Source organism: Teleopsis dalmanni, chromosome 1 (genome assembly GCF_002237135.1).
Source record: "Teleopsis dalmanni isolate 2A chromosome 1, ASM223713v2, whole genome shotgun sequence".
NCBI classification, from domain to species: Eukaryota; Metazoa; Arthropoda; class Insecta; order Diptera; family Diopsidae; genus Teleopsis; species Teleopsis dalmanni.
Window position 1 is genome coordinate 68,460,156 of NC_051846.1, and position 22,448 is coordinate 68,482,603.

Here is a 22,448-nt window from a genome sequence, read left to right on the forward strand (position 1 = left end):
CAAATTTTTATAATGAACTGTTTTATTTGCCTAGAGCTTCTCTCAATTTCAAATCTAAGCCTTCATTTTTTCCATTCCCAATTTTTTTTCTATTGATTCCATTAAAAGTCATAAACGACGTAGGTCTTCTAGACATTAATAAAAAAACTTAGTCAATATCGGCCACTTAAGGGTGACTAAGCTTAAGTTAGGGATCAGAAGCCATTACCGACAAATAAACTGAAAAAATTAGTGGTAAAGAAATTGTCAAATAAAAAAAGGGTTAGACAAATACTTTCGACATCAAACCAAATAAATATTAATTTGAGAAAATGGATATTAAAGTATCAATCAGGTTTTCAAAGAAAGCTTCACAACAGACAAAAAAAAAATGTTCGGCACAGGCAGAACTCAGTGCCAGTTTGCATGATGTCAACGATATGCCCAGATTGTTTAGGTCTTCCAAGTGGTTTTTTTAATGTACGCCATCGAGCTAGCTAGCCAAAAATATTCATATGATCGGGAACCCAGATTAGAGAAATATTGAACTGCGTCGACATCTCATTTATAGATTTGTAATAGTCAAAACCTGAGCTCAAGAACTTTAAAATAGCTTGACTATCCGATAGTATGTATATATTCGTATCAAGTTTATCATTTACTTTTAGACAAGCTATAGCCTCAATTATAGCAATGAGTTTTGTCTGAAAAAACTACAGTGATCTGGAAACCTATAATAAGAGGATATATTCAGCTCTTCAAAAAAAACTCACGCTATACAGAAAAGGTAGAACGTATTGTTTAACCGAGATACCGTCCTATTGGTCCTATCCTTCTGTATTCATTTGAATTGAAAATTTGTATTATAGCTACAAAAAGGTACGGTCCCGTCACAACTGCAAACAAAATTTCACCCCATGAAATGACTTTTTAAGCATTCAATGGTCAAATCTATGCCCTGGATAAGACAATGATAGAGCAAAGCCTGCGTAGAGTACAGTCAAACCTCGATTAGTTTATTAGAAAGCGAATCAATATATGGAATCAACATTTGTTTAAAAAGTTAGTTCATTATAACGTTATAAATGTTCACCAAATACATCGACTGGTATATTTCTTATATAACGATCTGTACTTATCTCTTAGCTTAAAAGAAATAATAAAAAAGTTAAGTACTTTAAATATTTGTTAGAAACAATTGCTTCAATATTAATAAGAAAAAAATAAATTAATTTTAATTAAAACAGAAACTCAATAATGACGTATTTTTAAATTACGTTGAATACATATGTCTATACTTTGTTTATTAAAGGTTCAATATATTACTTTCGAGTACTTACTTATGAAATTTCGAGCTCATAAGATTTCAAATTGTGAAGCTGTGAACATCGCAAGATAAGAAGCAAAGTATTAATTTATCTGACTTATTTTAGCACAACTAAATTGAGTTCAGTGCATCAATTTAATTAAACTACCAGTAAAGATATTACATATAATTTTAAAAGATATAATTATTATAAAAGATATGGTTATGAATAGACATATAAAAAACATTGAAGATATAATTCAATTTATTATGTCAAATTAAAAATATAAACGACTAAATGGAAATAATTAATCAGACCAGGAATCAAACAATATATTCGAAAGAACTTTTTTAGATATATCAGAAAAAATTATTATTAATTTTAAATTAAATATAATTTATATTAAGAGAAAAATGAACAAAACTATTAAAAATTTGATCATATTTCAAATATTTATGCTCGTATTAATGACAGGCGCACACCAGTACATATATCAAATTGATGACTACCATATTGAAGTTAATGAAAGTAAGTACTCACTTACAAAATATGCCTAAAAGAAAGTAATATCTCCAACAATATAATAATAATTTAGCCGATTTCAAATGTGATAAAATATTTTGCCCAGAGGAGACTGAACGTTGCGAGATTGATTTGAAATTAAATGATGAAAATAAAAATGAATTATTTTACATAAATACGTGTTACGGTGACAATGATACTGTTTTGGAGCAAGATTTTAATCTTCAAAGTTACGAAGAGGCAGAGCTCATAAATTTAACTGGTTATAAAAATGGCAGCGTAATACTCATTACATATCAAAAAGTTAGTAAACCTGTAATGGTAACCACACAACAATCTACAGAAGAGAGCTTTAGCGTAAGAGTCATAGCGGAAAAGGTTTATTCAGATGTAACGAATATCGCTAGCGATATATTTAATAAATTCGGTTCATGGTGGTAATAATGTAAAATTAATTATAATTAATATGTCTCAAAACCACTTATTTGTATAAGTAGTATTACCATTTACAACTTTATTTTGTATATTATAAAAATAATAAAAAATATAATTAATTAATTCAGTTATTCTACAGCTGGTTTATGATTTCGTTCTCATACAAACACAGCAAGTGAATTTGTTAATAAAGCTTTCACAAAAAAGTAACAAAACTCCAGAAGAGTGTAAGGACATAAAGGTCAAGTACGGCTTTGGGTCAGTTATTTAAGGTGTGCAGCCTCTGAGCTTCAAATTTGGCAGGGCACGAGTTCGATTCCTATTATTTGCAGTCTCAAAAAAAGTTATTTACGAATAATTAAATACAAGAATTATTTCCAAGACCACTGATGTTGGGTATTTGGCAATACTCGAAACAGCTGTATGGTCAGTTAAAAATTCAATTAATTAAAAAAATATAAAATGAATTTTTGTTGTTGTAGTTCACTACTGTTCGAAAAACCTCTATAATAATAATAGTATTCCTTTCTATTAAAGTATATCACAATTTATATTTAAATGTATTATATACATTTCGTTCGACGTTTGTGATATTATTTTGTTTTTTTTTGTTTCCTAAATATACATCATTTCTGTTCGAATTTTCGTATAGTTTCCTATAAATATATAAGAACACTACACCTATTGTTTAGCCAATAATGAAATCCAACAGAATTTGTTAATTTATCAAAAAAGTAGCTAATGAAAAGTAATCCAGTACTTTAGATAAAAATTTCGTTGGTTAACTGAAATTATAATACTAGGTGTAGTAAAAAGAAATCCATTATTTACTCAATAGTTTTCTGTTATCTTTAGTTATCTGTATCATGCATTGTATAAGTATGGTCAGTTACGCTAGATGGCGTTACAAAGTTGAGATTTTGTACTATTTTTTTGTTTTTTTTTTTTTTTTTTTTTGATAAAAAAACACAAGCGAGGCGAATAAAAATGTGGATAGTGCTTATGTTTCTGATACTGTAACAGGCAATCGTACGCAATTTCTCAAAGATGCACCACATACTGAAAGGCCAATTGTCGAAAATATCAATAAAAGCATGGAAATTGTCGAGTTCGACCATTATTTAAGCACTGTTTACTGTTCAGTTGCCGAAGAGCTAAAATTTCAATTGCACAAAACACTGTTTGGAATTTAAGCCATTTGAGTAAAGTTAGATACAAAAAGAAACTCGAGGTGATACACGAGTTAACTCAAAAAAAAGGCATTTGGACCGAATTTCCATTGCTGCTAAAATGCAACAAAATCGATCCATTTTGGAAGCGGTTGGTGACTGGTGATGAAAAGTGGTGACTGATCACTGACGACAACGTTAAACAAAATCAGTCGTAATATATTTCTTTTTCTACACCTATTATAATATATAGGTATGAAAAATAGAGACATACTTGCAAGAAAAAATCAACAGGGAAAAAGAGAATATTTCAAGAATTCATATAATATAGAGTTAAGGATTTCCCCGTATAAACGCTGAAGAATAGTGTGGTGTCTTCACCAAATGAAGTGCACGCTTTTGAGTTGTATTACAGACTGACTTTTATTATTATTATCAAAAGCTTACGAGCTAAACATTTTTGAGTATACACTGTAACTTAAATTGTTATAAACATATATATTAATTATATATATAACATGCTCCTCCTAAATGAGCTATTTATTTATATTATATTTAACATTAAATAAATAATTTTTGAAATTATAACTTTATAAATGAAACATTTCTTATAATTATAATTAAACTAAAATTAGAATAAATTTTCAATAAATCAAAATAAATAATTCAAGTAACTTCAAAAATATAAATAATTCACAATATGTCATAATGTAATTCAAAATATCTTATTAAATTAAATTTATTATTCTTTAGTTACTTTACCATTCTTACGTGGTCTTAAGTTACGTACATTATTATCAATCAAAATATTTTCATTATTATTACTTACTGAATTTTCAAGTGGTGTGTGAGTTTCCATGATATTCTCAGTGACTGAAGGATTGTTGTCCAGAATATTAGACTCAGTGTGGCATTTGATATTATCATTTTGTTCTAATTTTTTAGTAGCACCTGCTCGTATTTGGTCAGTATGCCTCTTTATTTCCCTCCCATTATGTGAAAGTGTACAAAAGAAAGATCTTGGACCAATTTTTTTTTTAACATTTGCTGGAGACCAGCTTGATCTGTTAGGGTTTGTGTAGTCACGGACATACACATTCTGACCTATATCAAAATCAACATTTCGTTTACCCTTATAATTATTAATGCTTCTTTCTTGATTACATATTATTTCATCTTTAGTTAATGGAGGTCTCATGAAGTCGAATCTATTTCTAATCCTTCTACCTAAGAAAATCTTAGCTGGAGACTCTTTAGTAGAACAGTGTGTGGTGTTTCGGTAATCCATAAGAAATCTATTTAAAACAATTTCAAAATTTGCTTCATTTTGATTATGCAAATTTGCATATAAAGATTTTTTAAGTGTTTTTACAAAATTTTCAACCTGTCCATTGGTTGAAGGATGACCAGGTGCAGTCAAAATATGTTTTATATTGTTCTTTGTGGTGAAAACTTTAAATTCTTCTGAAGTGAATTGTCTACCATTATCACTCACAATTGTATTTACAATTCCAAAACGACAAAATAATTCTCTTAATTTTGATATTACAAAACTTGAAGATATGTTTCTGGTTTGATATACTTCAACCCATTTAGAAAAAGAATCAATTATTACAAATAAATTAAAACCTTTAATAGGACCTGCAAAGTCTATATGAACTCTGCTCCATACAGTATCAGTTGGAGTCCACGGTATTAAAGTGCTCTTTTCTGGGCTTGCTAAAAGTTCTTGACATGGAATGCAAGTTTTGATCAAATTTTCTACATCAACATCTATATTTGGCCACCAGACATAAGATCTAGCTATAGATTTGGTTTTGACAACTCCTAAATGAGATTCATGTAATTTGTGTAAAACGCTCTGTCTAAGTTTTTGAGGAATAACAATTCTATACCCCCAAAGTAGACATCCACGATCAACTGTTAATTCTATACTCTTGGTAGTAAATGACGTAAACTGATTTCCTTTTAAATTGTTAATTGTTCCATTTAAAACAGCATCAGATACTTTTGAAAGAATTGGATCGCGTCTAGTTTGTTGTGCTATATTTTTAAAATTTAGATTTAAATGAGATTGCTCTTGAATACTATATATATAGCTTTTATCGTCGTCATGGTTGTCATTCATAGTTTCATCATAATGAGTCTGCGGAATACGTGAAAGATTATCAGCATGATTTAAATGTCCTTTAACATACTCTATTTTATAGTTAAAACCAGTCATAATAAAAGCCCATCTTTGCATTCTTGCTGCTGCCATGATAGGTAAACCTTTATTTTCATTGAAAATTGAAATAAGTGGTTTATGGTCAGTTCGCAATATAAAATTATTGCCAAGCAAATACTGTTTTAACTTTGAAACACAAAAAATTATAGCTAACGCTTCCTTTTCAAGAGTGCTGTAATTTTGTTCACATTTAGATAAAGCTCTTGAAACAAAGGCAATTGGTTTGCAATCATTCTTTGAAAATTCATGAGAAAGAACTCCTACAACTGCACTATTCGAAGCATCTGTTGTTAGTATAATTGGTAATTCTGGGTTGAAATGAGTAAGTACTTGGTCTGATGTGATATCTTTTTTTATGCATTCGTATGCATCTTGACATTGTTCAGACCATACAAATTTAGTATTTTTTTGTAAAAGCTTATAAAGTGGAATCATTTTGTAAGCAAAGTTGCTTCTATTTAGAACACAAAACATATATACGCCTATATGTTTACTGTCGATCTTTACGACATTTACGATAATGTGTATCCCATGTAGCGTCTCTTTATTATGAAATATTTCTTCGGATATATTTTTAGGGGCGGGAAGTGGGTGTCATAATGATTCCATATGCTTCAGCCTTTCATTACACTCACACACACTTCCATAAAATTCTTAAGCTCACTTTAATTATTTTACAACTGTGTTTTCGTATTCCCTATAAGCCTCAATAATAACAAAAACAAATATTGTAAGCCATAGACTCATTTTTCATCATTCAGTGAGCAAAAAAAAACTTGTATGCAAAAATTATAAAAAAAAAATTTACGAATTTTTATATTTAATTTAGATATTATAATATCAATAAATAAAATGTATTACATTATTATTATTCTATTATTTCTGTTATGCTCAGCTGTTTTAACCGTATTTAATTTTTAAATAAAAATTCAAAAAAGATATTTATAATGTATATTACAAATATTATATTATTTTGCAATATTTATATAATATTATACAATTATACGAATTATTATAAAATTATTTATAGTACATTATTTACATTTTATATATAATTTAATATATAATAAAAAATATACATAAACTTACCGATAAGTTGAAAATTGAAAACATTTTTTTGTTTACTTAGCCAGCATTCACAATATACATATGTATGTAATACATCGTACGTGTGTTGACAGTTTAAAGATTACTATTATATTTTGTTATAAAATTTTTCACTATGTACATAGCTATGTACACACACATATACATAACAAGTGAAACACATATACGTTGCGTAAAGAAAACATCACCAATGAGCTAACGGAAAACTTTAAATTCAGAGGGAAATGTATTGTTACACTTAAGACCGAATTCTTTATAATTTTTTTTAAACAATAATTAAGTTTCATTTATTTATTTAAATATTAAATTAAATACACATAAAAACATATTAATTCGCGAATAATATTATTGCGACACATTCGATCAAATATTAAAATTTACAAAAATTTCGGCGCAACTTATCGAAATCAAAACAACTCTAACGGCTTCAACCGATAACGAAACACTGCAGCAAAGCTTGTCTTGCACATGCGTCACAGCAGTGCTGTTTTTATTGCAGTGTTGCATTTTTTGCAATAAAAATATTTAGTTTAAAAAAATAACATATTGTGCTCTATCAAAAACAATATTAGGCGTTTTCGGTGGCTCGCAAGTACGGCAAAAAATGCATGTTGGCCTATGTTGGCCACGCGAGTCATTGGCATCACTGTTGCAATCTGTCAAATGTTTTGTTTTGACGTTTTGATGTTTTGTATATGTGCATATAAATCAGTTATATTTTTAAAATAATATAAAATTAAAATGAACACGGAATTAAAAGGAATGGTAAGAATATTGGAAATTTAAAAATAAAACACTAAGATAAGTAAATTTTTGTAGGTACTGTCGATGTTGGGAGAAGAAAGCACCGTTTTGCAGCGGCCGAGGGATGCAAGTTGCTTGAAGGATTTTTTAAATGTTATGAATGCCGCAACAGCCTCCTCTGAAGATTCAAGCCAGAGTGAAGAAGAGCAGGAAAAGTGTAAAAATTTTGAAGAAAGTATAGAATCAATGAACCCAATGGATTTTAAAAATCACTTCAGATTACGACGAAGTACAGCGGAAGACCTTATCTGTAAATATACATTGAGTTGTTTGTGATTAAATTACAAATTTAATTTATTTCTAGTGCGCTTCTCAGAATCGGAGAATTTGTCGGATACAGATTGTGGTGGTATTAAACATGTAAGCTGCAGAAAGTCTGTCTATATATATCTTTGGTACGTTGGTAATACAGTAACTTATAGACAGTTAGGAAATCTCTTTGGAGTGTCAGTTTCTACAGCATGGTCAACAGTAAAAACTGTTGCTACGTTTTTGATTTCCATAGGCCGAGATTATGTATCATGGCCACGAGGAGTCGCTGCATTAGATATAATAAATACATTTGAACGTAAACACAAAATATCAGGCATTATCGGAGCAATCGATTGTACACACATTCCCATTAAAAAACCACAAAACCATGGAGAAGATTACTTTAATCGCAAGCAACGTTATAGTATCGTTCTCCAAGCTGTTGTGGATGCCAATAAAAAATTTATTGAAGTTACTTGCGGAGAACCTGGATCTTTGCATGATTACAGAGTTTTGAGAAGGTCAAAGCTATATAGAATGGCACAATCAAGATACGAAGAAATATTTCCAAACTCGACATTTATTATTGGAGATTCTGCTTATCCTTCTACAAACTGGATTGTGTCACCTTACAAAAATTATGGGAATTTAACCGATAGTCAAAAAAAATTTAATGAAAAACACTCATCTGCTCGTATTGTAGTTGAGAACGCTTTTGGTTTACTAAAAACTCGTTTCCGAAGATTATTAAAATTTACGGAGCAGACAAATTTGGCTGCAATAACAAATATAGTTGTAAGCGTTTGTATTTTACATAATATTTGTATTATAAAGGATGATTTGTTTGAGAATGCTGAATCAAATATTCAAAACAATGACGAACAGCAAGCTGATGAAGAGCATGAATTAGATCATGGTAATAATAGAAGGGAAAGGCTTTTTAATTATTTGTTAAGAAAAGGTGTTATATAAGTTTATTAATTAATATATTTATTGTAATTTTTTAAATAGAAAATTTTGTTACATTTATAGAAACTAACTTAACTTAGTTCAATAAGTAATAATATTTTAATGTGTAAATAGTTTGTAATTTATTTATTAATAACATAAATTAATGTGTAAGATTAGTTTTAAGATTAAAATATTATAATGTTTTTGAACGAAAATAAAAATACTATACTATTACAACTAGAAACTTATTTGAACTTAAAATATTTTACATAAAAGTAAAATAAATAGTACAAATTTAAAGAAATTCTTAACTTAAAAATATATATTACATAAAATGAATATAACATATTTTTAATTAAAATAAAAATATTATATCAAATTATTTCACATCATTGATAAAGTATTTTAACTTACACATATTTTTTTATAAAATTAATATAAATATATTTTTTATTTTACACATATTTTGCGTAAGTTTTTCAAGTAACTTGAATTTATTTTCCTCCAATTTCAATTTTCTTTCCTCTAATATCAATTCATTATCCCATTTCTTAATTATTTTTTGCTTCAGTTCATTCATAGTTTCTTTAAAAAATTTTAATTTCTCTTCCTCTATTCTTTTCTTAACAAATAATTTGTTATCATAATATTCCTGACGCACAGATTTTCTTTTGCGGTTAAATTTTGAAGGTTGTGGCAATTCCTGCATTTGCAATTCCTGCGTTGATGATTCTTGCGTCGGCGATTCTTCCGTTAGTGATTCTTGCGTTGGCGATAGCTCAGCGTTCGTTTGCACAATGTTTATTTCCAACTCTTCCAGCACCTCTATGTCTTCAACATAGCTGTCAAACCCTAACGTCGCAGTGTGATTAATTGAAATAATTGGTTTATCACCAAATATTTCGTTCATCAACTCCATGTAGGGTGGTAAGCATGGCGATGCACCAGTCCGTCTGTTGTTATCTTTGGCTGCTTTAAATGCACTTAGAAGTGTGCGCATTTTTCTTTCTAAGCAGACTGGAGTAAAGTCATCCTAAAATAAATATTTTTTTTTAATATAATTTAATTTATTTTTTTATTCAAATGATTGCAGAAGTTATGCGATACTTACTGCAATTCCATGTGCTATCATGTCCTCAAGTACATGTTGATATCCAAGTCTTTTTTTTCTGGTTTCCATAAACTCTTCCTTTCGTGCCAAGTAGCACTCTAGAAAACACTTCATTTCCTTTGTGGTCCACAGTTTACGTGTATTTCTATAAAAAAAATTTTTAGAAAAACTTTAAAAATTATGTTTGCTTTATTAATTTTATGTATGTAAACTACAAATTAAATGAAATAAAATAAATGTTACTTGGTAATAACTAACATAATAAAAAATTCAATGTGCTTAATACTTACGATTTCTCCATTCTTATTATTTCTTATTTACTTTTCAATATTTTTCAAATTTTTGAATTCTGTTTGAATTTTTATTTCCTCAATTTTTGACATTTGATTGCACTATTCGTTGGAATTTTCAATGAATGTTCACAATAGTTCGCTTATTGCGTTGGTAACATTTTTTTTTTTACTGGCCGATGTGGTTGGCCAGCATAACTATGCTGGCCGATGCAGAGAAAATAGTGTTGTTGTATTGCGTACATTGCGTACTTGCCGTGCTTGCGAGCCACCGAATACACCTATTATAATTAATATAATAATTATAATTTTTATGTTTTGTTTTTATTGGCAATTATAACATTGCTTTGAACATTGCTATGTTTTCTTGACTCTAAGATTTTTATTTATGCAATTTGGAATTAAATTATTATTGAAAACAACTATTAAAGTCGTGTGCGAGTTAGGCTAAGTTGATGCTAAACCAAATGGGAGATTTTTTGGGATTTTTTGCACTGCACACATTTAGCCATTTATCAACACGTATCGACATATCACTACATTATCGGCACAACTTAGAATTTCCCTCATTTAGAACGCAACTTAGCCTAACTCGCACACGTCCTAATTAGTACGCAATATAAATAATTTATTTCTTAATCAAAAATTTACTTATAATTCATTTTTTTAGGCACCACCGAATTCTGACAAGTCTAACAAATTCAGCATATTGATAATTTAATAATTTATTCATATAACCATACAGCATAATATTCCACTAATTCTATTACTAATATCATATTAGTAAGGTTATTTTCGCACAGCGAGAAGGGCGTAATGAGCACATAACTGTAATTTGGTATAATTTAAAACCCCACCCCTTCTGCAAAATTTTCTTTCTATGGCTGTACCATAAAATACTCACGTCGGATGGCCCTCCTGTTACGGAACCATGCTCGAAGATTGAATCTCTCTTTTAATCAAACCTGTCACTGCTGCTATTATGCTTCTGTCCAGCTCACGTACTGCGGTGATTTAACACATTAGGAGCCCTTTTTCTTGAGAATTTTAACCAACTACAAAATCTGATACTATGGTCGTGTGCGAGTTAGGCTATGTTGATGCTAAACCAAATGGGAGATTTTTTGGGATTTTTTGCACTGCACACATTTAGCCATTTATCAACACGTATCGACACATCACTACATTATCGGCACAACTTAAAATTTCCCTCATTTAGAACGCAACTTAGCCTAACTCGCACACGACCTATGTAGCATTTTAAGTTTTGCCAAAGGTTTTAAATGGTTTTAAACCCTGAGTTAATCCTATGTACGATAACACAATGGGGAAATAGGCCTAAGTGGATCCTCCAGGGATCGCCGGTATAACCTAAACTAACCTAGGGTGGCCCTGAGTTGTATGTGGAAAAATTATTTGTTTACAGATTTGTTATATCATTTTCTAGTACCTCAGTGTTAAGAAATAAATATGGAAAAAATTTCAAAAACCAATTGCCGTTCCGCTACGCCATTGAAAGTAAAAAATTTAGGTATAGTTGCTACATTACAGTAGCAAAGCCAGCAATTTTTTAATTACATCTAACTATTTAATAATATTTATATATATAATATATAATTTTAGAATGAGAAAGAAAGTTTTATAGAATTATTTCAAGAAACGTCCAAAATCAATTAAAAATGTTTATTTTTAACAGCCTATATCTCTGAAAACTTTCAAAACTTTCAAGAAATGCAAGTTTTTCGTTTCAAAGCTATATATAATCAATGTCTATTTTTGTAATAAGAAATAATTAAATATTTACGGTGTTTACTGTTGTTTAAAGTTTAATCTGCACCCAAATTTCTGATATTCATGGGCGGTGCGGCATCAACTTTTTTTCAAAAGTTTTTCCTTTCCACAAAGATATTAGAAAATAATACAACGAATCTAATATTAAAAAAATTGATTAAACTTTCACAGGCGGTATCAATCTAAGCAGAATAAAATTCTGATCTTACTTTCACGGGCGGTACCAATCTAATCAGTAAAAAGAATTTTGGTTACCCTAGTAATCGTGAATGTAAATAATGCATACATATTAGTTCCCATAGAGCCTACGAGGAACAGTGTCACTAAATACTATAATACATAATTTTAAGGTAAATTAACAAACTATATATAACTATACCGTTTCTTTTTTTTTTTGACTTATTCTGCTTTTACTTCCAGTAACATATCTGAATCTGATATTATATTATATTGAAGGAATTTGTGATGCGGCAAGGCTTAATTTCAACTTTTTTTAAATCTTACATCCTTGGCATAGACATGCCTAGACATTTATTATGCTAACTTCATAAACTTAGAGCATTCTTCCAAGTCCAATTTTTTCTATAAATTGTAGTATTGAATCTACATTACAGAGTTTTTTTTTCATCCGATATGAGATGCACACCTAAATACTTCTTTCGTTTATGCATCACTGTAAGAAAAACTCTTAGTTTATATTTTAATGTGTCATTCTCTTACCTACAAAACCTACAACTTTCGTTATAATACGTTCCAAATTTTAAAATGTGATGATTTATCCATCAATATTTTGTTTTTGGAACCACAATATTTTATAGTTCCAAAAATTAATGTTAATTATTCACTAGTACCTATGCTTATTAATACGAACAAGTTTTTATTTGAACTTATCGATGTTTGATCCATGTCATAAAGTGTAGAATATATCATTCAAATGTTCCACACAAAATATTTTATAGTACTGGATAGTTTTGAGATAATTTTAGATGTCTTGTTATCATATAGCTTGCAATAGTTAAACAATAACTTGACGAATATTCGTCGAGATATTTTAAATCATTAGGAAATAGGAGATTTAAAGACAATTCTTAACACATTTCTTATCATAATCCTACAAATAAAATCCAATAATAACAAATCGCTTTATATGAATGGAAAATTCATAAAACCAAAACGTGAAACTACAAGTCCGAGCAACCACAAAGCCACTATAAGACGTCTTAATAGGTTTGTAATACTGTCATACTAAAACTACATATATTCCATATTCACATTTTCACCTTTAATCCAAAAAAAAAACTGATAATCATGTAAAGCGACCATCATAGACGATTTAGGTAACTTACTTTTTCGTCATATAGTATGGGCGTAAACATACCATACTTTTTGAAGCTACAATGGTCTATCGATAGTTATTTACGGATTAACAGTTCTCTTGTTGCGACAATTTTGTTTGCTGACATATCTATCAATCGCAGAATGAACTTCATCACTTGAGAAAATTCGATGTGAACGATGAGTAGCATTTTTATAGTAATTTTTCACAATTTTAACACGTTACGCGATTATTAAACAATCCACATATAAAATCATACCCAAATTTTAAAGTAAATATATCATATATTTGATGCCTTGAATGTGGAGTTCCCTTTAATATATGTCAGACAAACATTAATACCAAATATGGACCACGAAATGGATAGTCCATTATATTTGAATTATATTATTGGCAGAATAGTGTTATTGGTTAAATTCTGGTCTTTATTTCTTCCAATTTATTCATTCTTTCCTATGTTTTTCTTCAAATAGGAATTAACTGCAATCATCTCCTGCAAGTCCACAAACGTTTGTTACCGAATAATGTGCACCTCGTTGTATTAAATTTTATTTTTTAAACAGTTACCGCATTTATTGCGGACCATAGACTACTTATAGACTCACTTCTACTTATTTCTAATGGGTTTTTTTTGGCTAGCTATCCGTTCTTGTAATTTTTTTCAACGCTGACCAAAATATGATTCTTAAGTTTATCTGATAATAATTCATTTCAAGTTATTAGTTTTTTCTTATTTTATCAGTTATAAACTTTTCCGGTACTCGTTCACGTCCACAATAAGCAAGATCCAGTACTATGACAAATCATTCATTAATAATTCTTGAATGAGTAATACCAACTGAACTTTAGTTTCAATATCAGAAACTCCTATGGGGAAAAATAGTGTATAAAATAAATTTTTTTTTTTACTTTGAAGATAATGTAGGTATTGAGAATTATCAACTGAGTTTAATTAAATTGTTTTAATTACCGGTAATTGTTATCAGCGAACTTGAAACCAAAACTTGATTCATTCAAATTTCAAGATTAATCAAAATGGATTTGTGATCGATATCAGCTACACTTTCGTTTTTGGTCTCCATGGAAATTTTATTAAAATTATTTGTTATTCTTTATCAATTTCAATTAAATCACATTTAATGCATTAATTTCTTAAACAACTTATAATTACTTTTTTATTATTACTAATGTTACTAATCTTTTTTGTGATATATTATCAAACAACATGCCAACTTGACAAACTGACATTATCCCCCGCCATAAGATAATATAAGCTACATAGATATGGAAACTCTGGAGAAAGTATATAAAGCGAGAAATTCCGGTATTATTCACATTTACAGAAGTCAATTACATGTAAGTTTAAATAATTTATTACTTTTAGTTTTACTTTTGTTTTATACATTTCGATCAGCATTTAGACTGATTGGATTGCTGATTTAGTCATTTAATTATATATGATTTGATTTTATAATAATTTTGGGTTACTTACTTACTAACTTACTTAGGTAGTCTTTACAGACGTGTATCTTCTATGGTCACGTTAAATGTCTTCCAACAGCCAACCCGATCAACGTTTTGATGTCACTAGTTGGTAGTCCTGACTGCCATCGAACAGTTTATTATGTGACCGTTAAATCTAAATTAAGATACGAAAGTCCTAAACTGCGTTTAACACCAGCATTTACCGAATCAAAAATCCTTCAAAATAAAGCAATTTCACTAATTCTCACTACTTGATCAGTAAAGCCAAGCCGCTTAATTTTGACCCTAGACCATAGATTTTCTTCTCAAAGGCTTCTAAAACAGTAGGATAGGCATGATAAGTGACTTGTGCACCATGGGTTTCATTTGTCGATGAAAGACTTTCTTTTTTGTTGCCTGATTCGGCTGATATAGTATTCATTGGGAAGAGTAATTTTAACAGCGATATGGAAACCAAACACTCATACCCAGTTGCCTCGCTTGTTTTTTTAAAACATCAAAGACCATCTATTTATTATGTATATAAATTATCATATTCAATTTTTTTTTGTTTTGAACTATAAAACTAAAAGCAAATACTTAGAAAAGTATCACACCTAATCCCTCGAAAGCTCGTTAACTTAATAAAATTAACATAGGTATAATGTCAGAAAAAAAACTACACAAAAGACTATCACTTTACCGAGCTATCGAGCGTGTCTACATCTACCCCTATTATGTTAATCTAAAATTTCTAAATATTTTTTAGTTTCCTTTCAATATGGGTCAAATCTACAAAATCGATGCTTTTGCTATTGTAGCTTTAATTTGCTGCATCTACACTGTTCCAACGGTAGGATTCAATTATATCGAAAATATGGTCCTGTCTTATGACAACGGTATGAGGAACTCATAACATTATTATTGATGTACTACAGTGTTTTATTCCATTTTCAGATACACAAATATGGCAATGTGACTTAATGACATGCTCTAAGGGTATGTTTGGCTGCAATATTCAACTTCATAACACCTACAGTAATTCCTCGAAATATATCCAACATATCACAACTTGCTACGATAGTAATTTCAATATTTATGCATCCGCATCAAGATTAACGCCAACCGATGGAAATGAAACTGTTTCGATAAATATATATTCGTACTTGGGATGTTATACGGTAGCGAGCACAGGTTATTCTAGAAGTAGTCAAACAATAAATGGTACAGTTAGTGTACAGGACTGGCCAATGTTCCAAAATATCACACAACAAATGGTTGATGATATTGAAAATCAACCATGGTATCTTGAATAATCATTTTTTTACTAATCGGTTTTACTGATTTTTTAAATAAAAATAAAAAACATTTATCAATGAGAAAATATTTTGTATCTATTTGCAATTTTTTCTATAATATATAATTCTATAATAGAGTTAAGGATTTCGTTTGTTAGGTGGTTATTTCATGAGCACTGCTGGGATAAATAGCGTTTCTTTAGTATTAATTTACACTATCTATCTTTATACTACTTTAAACTAGGCGAATTGATAAATTCCTGGCATAAGTAATACATATCAATTTTTTTGGAAAAATTATATTTCATGCTACAATATAGTTTCATTTCAGCTCGACCGAGTTCAACGATCTTTCAATATTTGGATACCTTTTAAATAATGAGATTTATTAAGTCCTCCGAAATTTGACTCAGTTTACCATACCTCTTCATCATTTGATGCAAGTCTCTTTTTCTGGAGCAATCTTTTCTAGTTTGAAAGCAGGTAATATTCACTGGGAGCCAAAGCTAGAGAATACGATACCAATCTGTATCATAATTCATTTATTTTGCCATGGTTTTCATTGACATGTGAGCGGTCGCGTTATCCTGCAAAAACAAAATTTTTTTCTTCAACAAATGTGGTCCTTCTTCCAAATAATCTATGAAAACTATTCCACTTGAATCCCCAAATACGAAAGCTAAACCTTTTCCAGCCGATTGTTGAGGTCATGGTCGTTTGGGAGCGTTATCCCAAGGCTCTACCCATTCTCTGGTTTGTTGTTTTCCATCAGGTGTGAAATAATAAATCCATGTTTTATCAATTGTCACTAATCGACACTCACAGCCACCTAGTGCATAAACATTTCCAAACAACGTTTTGAATGACGAAGTTGTTGTCGTATTTGGTCAATTGTGAGCAAACGTGGCATCCATCTGGCCGAAAGTTTTTCATACCCAAATATTCTTGCAAAATATTCGTTACACATTCATATGATACAGTTGTCATCTCTGCTTTCTCGTACAATTTAATGTTTCGATCATCCAATACAATATCGTTGTTTTTTTCAATATTTTTTCAATTATGACCACTTTTGGATGATTCGGACATTCTTCAAAAACACTCATACGACCAGGTTTAAATTCAGCTTCCCAATATTTAATTGTTGTTAATGATGATACAAGGTTACCGTAAATAGAATTCATTTCCAATTTGATTGCATTATTGTTCATTCCTTTCAAATTGAGGAATTATTTTTCTTAATGTTATTCAATTTTTTCCCTTTTATAAGAAATCACCAATGAATACTATTTCAATTATTTGCAAAAAGTTAACTAAACATTTGAAGAAGTCGAAGCTTTGACAGCTGTCATTTAAAACTTGCCATTTGTACAAAAGATAATTGGTTTTTTTATGGCCTTACCACCTGTTATGAAGTCAGGTAATTCACCTAATAAAGATAAAACTCTATTAGTCTTTTATGTTCACTTTGTTTTGTTTTTAATTGTCCATTATCTATAACCACCAGAGTCCTAATTTTTTTTTTAGGTGATGAAAATGACCTTTATTCTCTCTACCCTTAACTTTTCACCTGTTAAGATATCTTGTCATTTTATGTATGTGTTTCGGTAATTTAACATAGATGAAATACCCTACCTTGTCAAAATACATTATGCAGATATTGTCTACATATAGAGATATATAGATATATAGAGTCTACATATAGATATTTTTGAGTTATTTGAAGATATTTACTACATAGAAGCTGTACAATAATGTAAAAACTGGTCAACTCTGTAGAACTTCTGACTTCATTTCAATTGTTGAAAATAGATCGTTTTTTATTTTGAACCCATATTTTCTGCCATTTAGGAAACTTTTGAAGACTTACCGTTGAGACTAACTATTATTTTAATTTGCGTTTAAGCCTACGTATATAACCTTGTGAAATAGGAGTTCTTCTCTCTATTCGTATCATCTACGTTATCCCCACCAGTTTTAGTTTGGTAGAGTATTCTTCGATGAAAACATATTATTCGTATGAAATTACGTTTCCTTCCCTGAATGTTCGTTTTAGTCTAATTATGTTACTAGCATTTCTTAATACAGATGTCCATTTTTCAATTATTTATTTTAATAATTAATATAGGAGAAGGAATAAACGGGATACTAGCTCCCAACGAAGCGGAGCACTGCGACCATGATTGATCATTTGATCATTTGTGCTGCAACAGACCCTAACCGAACAAATGACATCCCGCCTTCCAAATTAAACTCAGAATGTCGGCCGTTGAATACCTCCTAATGTCAGAAGAGGAGAGTAGTTCTCTACCCAGTAACCTCCTTCTGGCCCAGATCAAAGCTGGGCAGTCACAGAGAATGTGACTGGAATGCTCGTCTGCTTCTAAGCAGAGTCGACAATCTATCTCTTCAGACAGACTCGAATTATTTGATAAAAATAATTAATTATATACAATATAGAACAATTTATATAAAAATTAAATTACTTGCAGAATAATATTAAAAATATTGATAATAATTTTTAAGCTATTTGATTGACTTAACATCAATACATGTGTAACGTATTAGTAAAATCGGTACCAATTAATATATTTCTTTCCACTAAGTTATCATTTCAATGATTAATCGATTTTATTTTTATTTAAAACTTTTTTGAGTCATCATCATCATTAGTTTATCATCCTTGGAAACCGATCAAATTTAATCAATACAGTTAAAAAGTATTTGATTATATTAAAGAACTAGATTTCCTTTTAGTTATGTAGATCACATAATATTATTTATAGGTATAGTAAAATCATATTCAATCGTATCGTTCCAACAACTTATATAATCAAATATTGTCAGGTAGTAAATTAATTTTTCGTACGTCGTAAAGAATTCAATTTCAAATCGTTAGGTTATAATCTAACAGTTATTGTCTCTATATATTGTTGATTCTTTCCATCTTGTATTCTTTTATTTTATAGAGAAAGATATCAACAATTGCGGCCGTATGCTTCTCTTAAGAGTTAAGGGATCTTATTTATATATATATATTTCAACAATTGTTCGCATGTAATTGACTTATAAAGCCTTTGAATCCATTAATGTTAAGAAGAATTCCACAATATTTGAAAGTCCTTAAATATCTAGAAAAGTAAGTCGGTTACAGTCTTTCAGTTTTAAAGTAATTATGCATAGATGTATGCTAGAGAGTGTAGATCCGTCCCAATCCATTTCTTGCAACCCTTTGCAATCTGTAAGTTATATGTTAAGAAAAGCATATAAGTTTTTCTTGAATATGTTTAATTAAAAGAAATAACCGAGACACAGTTCTTTAAAAAAACATTTAAGTTATTTTTTCATTTTAATTTTTTAAAGTATATAGTTAACTGTCTATCCACAATTATGGATCAACACTTAATACATTTTATAAATTGGCATATAAGATAAATATATAAATATATTTATATTAAGAGATTAGTATTACTTAAAATAATTTTTGATGAATTAATAATTTAATTAATAAATGTTTACGTTAAAAAATTAAATGATTTACTTACAGGTATGATTATAAAATAGTAAAATATGTGTATTTTATAAATAATTGTAAATTTAATATGTATTATATATATCATATACATATATATATAATATATGTTTTATGCATATTATATATGTATTATATACATTATTCATATATATTATAAATGTATTATATATATTATATTATGTATATATTATATATATAAATTATATATGTATATATATGGTACTCTCTCTGCAAAGTGAATAATTTTAAGTCATAACTGTAATATTTCTTACTGATAATGTATGTCATTATAAAAAATTATAGCAAAATTTCTAATTATTTCAATTTATTTCTAAATTGTTTTGAAATTGAAATTTAAACTTCAATTGTTACAGTCGACGTATTTATTTATACAATATTAATATTATACTTATTGCATATATATATATTTTTTTACTGAATATGAAAATTGATTATGGTAAGTAATTAGCGATTAAAAGTAAGAATTAATAATTTAAAAAAATTATTAAGTTTTGTTATCATAAAGTTTGTCTTTTCGTATGTATTTTCTTATCAGAATTGTAACATTTTCACAAACATATCGGGGGAATTACCTTAACTTACCTTACCTGCCCACTTTAAACACTTATCACTAATGCCACATTTAATTGATCAGGTTGAAAACTAAATGAGTTTGGATGACATTACAAAAAATAAGTTATATATATATAAGGTATATAAATAAGGTATATATAAATTTATTTAATTACATAGATATATCGTTTAATGATCTATTTCTGAAGACTTTAGACATCTGCCTGTGAAAGACATCTGAGTGATCTCACATTCCAGTAATATAAGAGTAAAAGTGTTAAATATTAATATTTAAGTTTTTCAAATTTATCCAATATCGGTTAATGATTACTAATGAACACCTTTTATATACTAGTCCAACGATAACAAAGCTATAGCACAAGTGAAAATTTCTATCACTGGCACCAAGCCTTTTTTATTAAAATAGTACATACGGCTATGTAACACATGTGATCAAATATGGAAGTCTTTTATATAATATAAATAGATTTAGGTAGATCTATGTCTATAGAGATACACATATAAAACTGATTGCAGTGGGAACTAGTGAGAACGCTGTTAAGTAAGACAGTGTGTTTACTGAGATGACGCATAACTCAAAAGAATTCATAGACGTTACAGGTTAAGAAATTAAATTAAGATACAATGCATATTATATAATATAGATGAGTCATTAACCTAAAGAACCTTAAAACTGATCACACAGTTAGGAGTTAGCTTGATTAAAAGGAAGGATGCAAAAGCAAAGTAACTTATACATCAACTTTCTCTCTCACAAATTGTTGGATGTAAGAGGATTATTATTAGTAGTAGTAAAGGTTTTTGTTCATTCAATCAATATTGTTATACATTGTTATTATATTAACTGTTTCGAAACCCCAAAAGCAATCTTAAGAAATGATATTTGATAAAATATCAAATTAAAAAGCAATAAGAGACGTTATATGGTTTTAAATCTTCTGTTTATTTTAGAGCAATCCAAATTTGGTATTTAAAAAGACATGCATCCGCATGCCTAATCTCAATTTCAGTTAAAATGTCCAGCACAGAAAAATTTATATAATTTAATGAACTGAAAACTTGTCACAAGATCTTTCTTTGAGCATAGCAAACGAGATGGCTAAGATAGAAATATTCAACAAGGTCGATCACCAAGTGGCGTTCAACACTCCCAGAGGGAACTACGCAAGCTGGTACGTATTTTTTTGACATTTGTCGTCTATACCCATTTACGTTCTAGCCCACGTATTTGTTATGTTATTCCTTGCATTCTTTTCTGCTTTACAGATCCCTCACTGTGCAAAGATATGAAACATGAAATCCTGCCAAACGATTTTTAAAACGCATACAAGCTTCTATCAATCGATGCCTCAAATGCATACTAAAGATATAATGGCATACGACAGGCTATGGAGAGTAAATAGCAAACTCTAATCAAATATAATGTAAAAAAATTTAATTGAATCGGTAACTTGTGAAGAAAAACCATGCTTAACATCACAAAACAAACCATCAAATGAAACCCTAAGGGTTCCCATAGATTACGATGTCCAATGCGCACACGGATAATGCAGATCGAAAAAGAGTATAAAAAACTGAAATAAGTGAAACGAATAATATCAGATCTAAACAGATTTAAAAATTTAGTTGCGACCCTATACTACACTATAGAGTAAAAGATATTAATATGTATATATACTATATATACTACAGTATATATACAAATGGCCATTATTATAACTAAAAATACAGCTCAGCCATTAATCTTCAGAAAATATCCGTACGTCTGCGTTATTTAGCGAGAGGCCACAATATCAATAGATATTCAATAGTCATTTGTCCAGTCCTCTATAAATTTTTGCTTACGCGTTTCGCCTGGGATTACCCAGACTCTCAGAGTGGAGAAGTTTGTGTATGTCAAGCGAAAGCGTCTCTTCTTGTGTCCGTCCTTATAAATAACGAATGTAGAATTCAGTAACATAGTGATAATATTCATAATAGAATTAATCCATAAATAATAGAAGACGTAAAAATGGCGTCTACTGTCAGCGGTGTCGGGATAACGAGGCCACTCCTATATACTACAATACTTTACCATTGCCAATAGCCTACCATGCAGGATACAGCTGGTGGGTGGAGAACGGCTCCTCTTACAATACTTACGTAAAATTATTACATATAATAGTATTATTTTGATAAAAATAGTATAAAGCAAATACGTTTTGCACATCGCAAATATCCTACATAGAATGACTCATACCCCACTCTAAATTTGACTATTCGTAAGCCCAAACCTC

The 22,448-nt window shown here is 29.3% G+C and overlaps 4 protein-coding genes across 4 annotated transcripts; 3 read left to right on the forward strand and 1 right to left on the reverse strand.

The window, feature by feature from the left end:
- The first annotated feature begins 1,716 nt into the window (after window positions 1-1,716).
- On the forward strand, window positions 1,717-2,249 carry LOC119683831. Its single transcript, XM_038097695.1, has 2 exons — window positions 1,717-1,814; window positions 1,882-2,249. The coding sequence occupies exons 1-2, from the start codon at window positions 1,742-1,744 to the stop codon at window positions 2,247-2,249; spliced, it is 441 nt and encodes a 146-aa protein (XP_037953623.1). The 5' UTR covers window positions 1,717-1,741.
- A 5,262-nt stretch (window positions 2,250-7,511) lies between these two features.
- LOC119683849 (protein ALP1-like) lies at window positions 7,512-8,735 on the forward strand (the record flags this gene model as incomplete). Its single annotated transcript, XM_038097719.1, has 2 exons — window positions 7,512-7,800; window positions 7,855-8,735. Coding segments are annotated over exons 1-2 (1,107 nt in total), but the record flags the coding sequence as incomplete, so codon positions are not given.
- Window positions 8,736-8,990: 255 nt separating this feature from the next.
- LOC119683858 lies at window positions 8,991-15,187 on the reverse strand. Its single transcript, XM_038097729.1, has 4 exons — window positions 15,018-15,187; window positions 9,865-10,009; window positions 9,213-9,786; window positions 8,991-9,007 (listed from the first exon to the last, which is right to left on the reverse strand). Exons 1-4 carry the CDS (start codon window positions 15,185-15,187, stop codon window positions 8,991-8,993), a joined length of 906 nt encoding a protein of 301 aa, XP_037953657.1.
- Window positions 14,633-16,117, forward strand: LOC119672879. Its single transcript, XM_038084040.1, has 3 exons — window positions 14,633-14,637; window positions 15,515-15,644; window positions 15,703-16,117. Exons 2-3 carry the CDS (start codon window positions 15,527-15,529, stop codon window positions 16,059-16,061), a joined length of 477 nt encoding a protein of 158 aa, XP_037939968.1. The 5' UTR covers window positions 14,633-14,637; window positions 15,515-15,526; the 3' UTR covers window positions 16,062-16,117.
- Window positions 16,118-22,448: the final 6,331 nt, after the last annotated feature.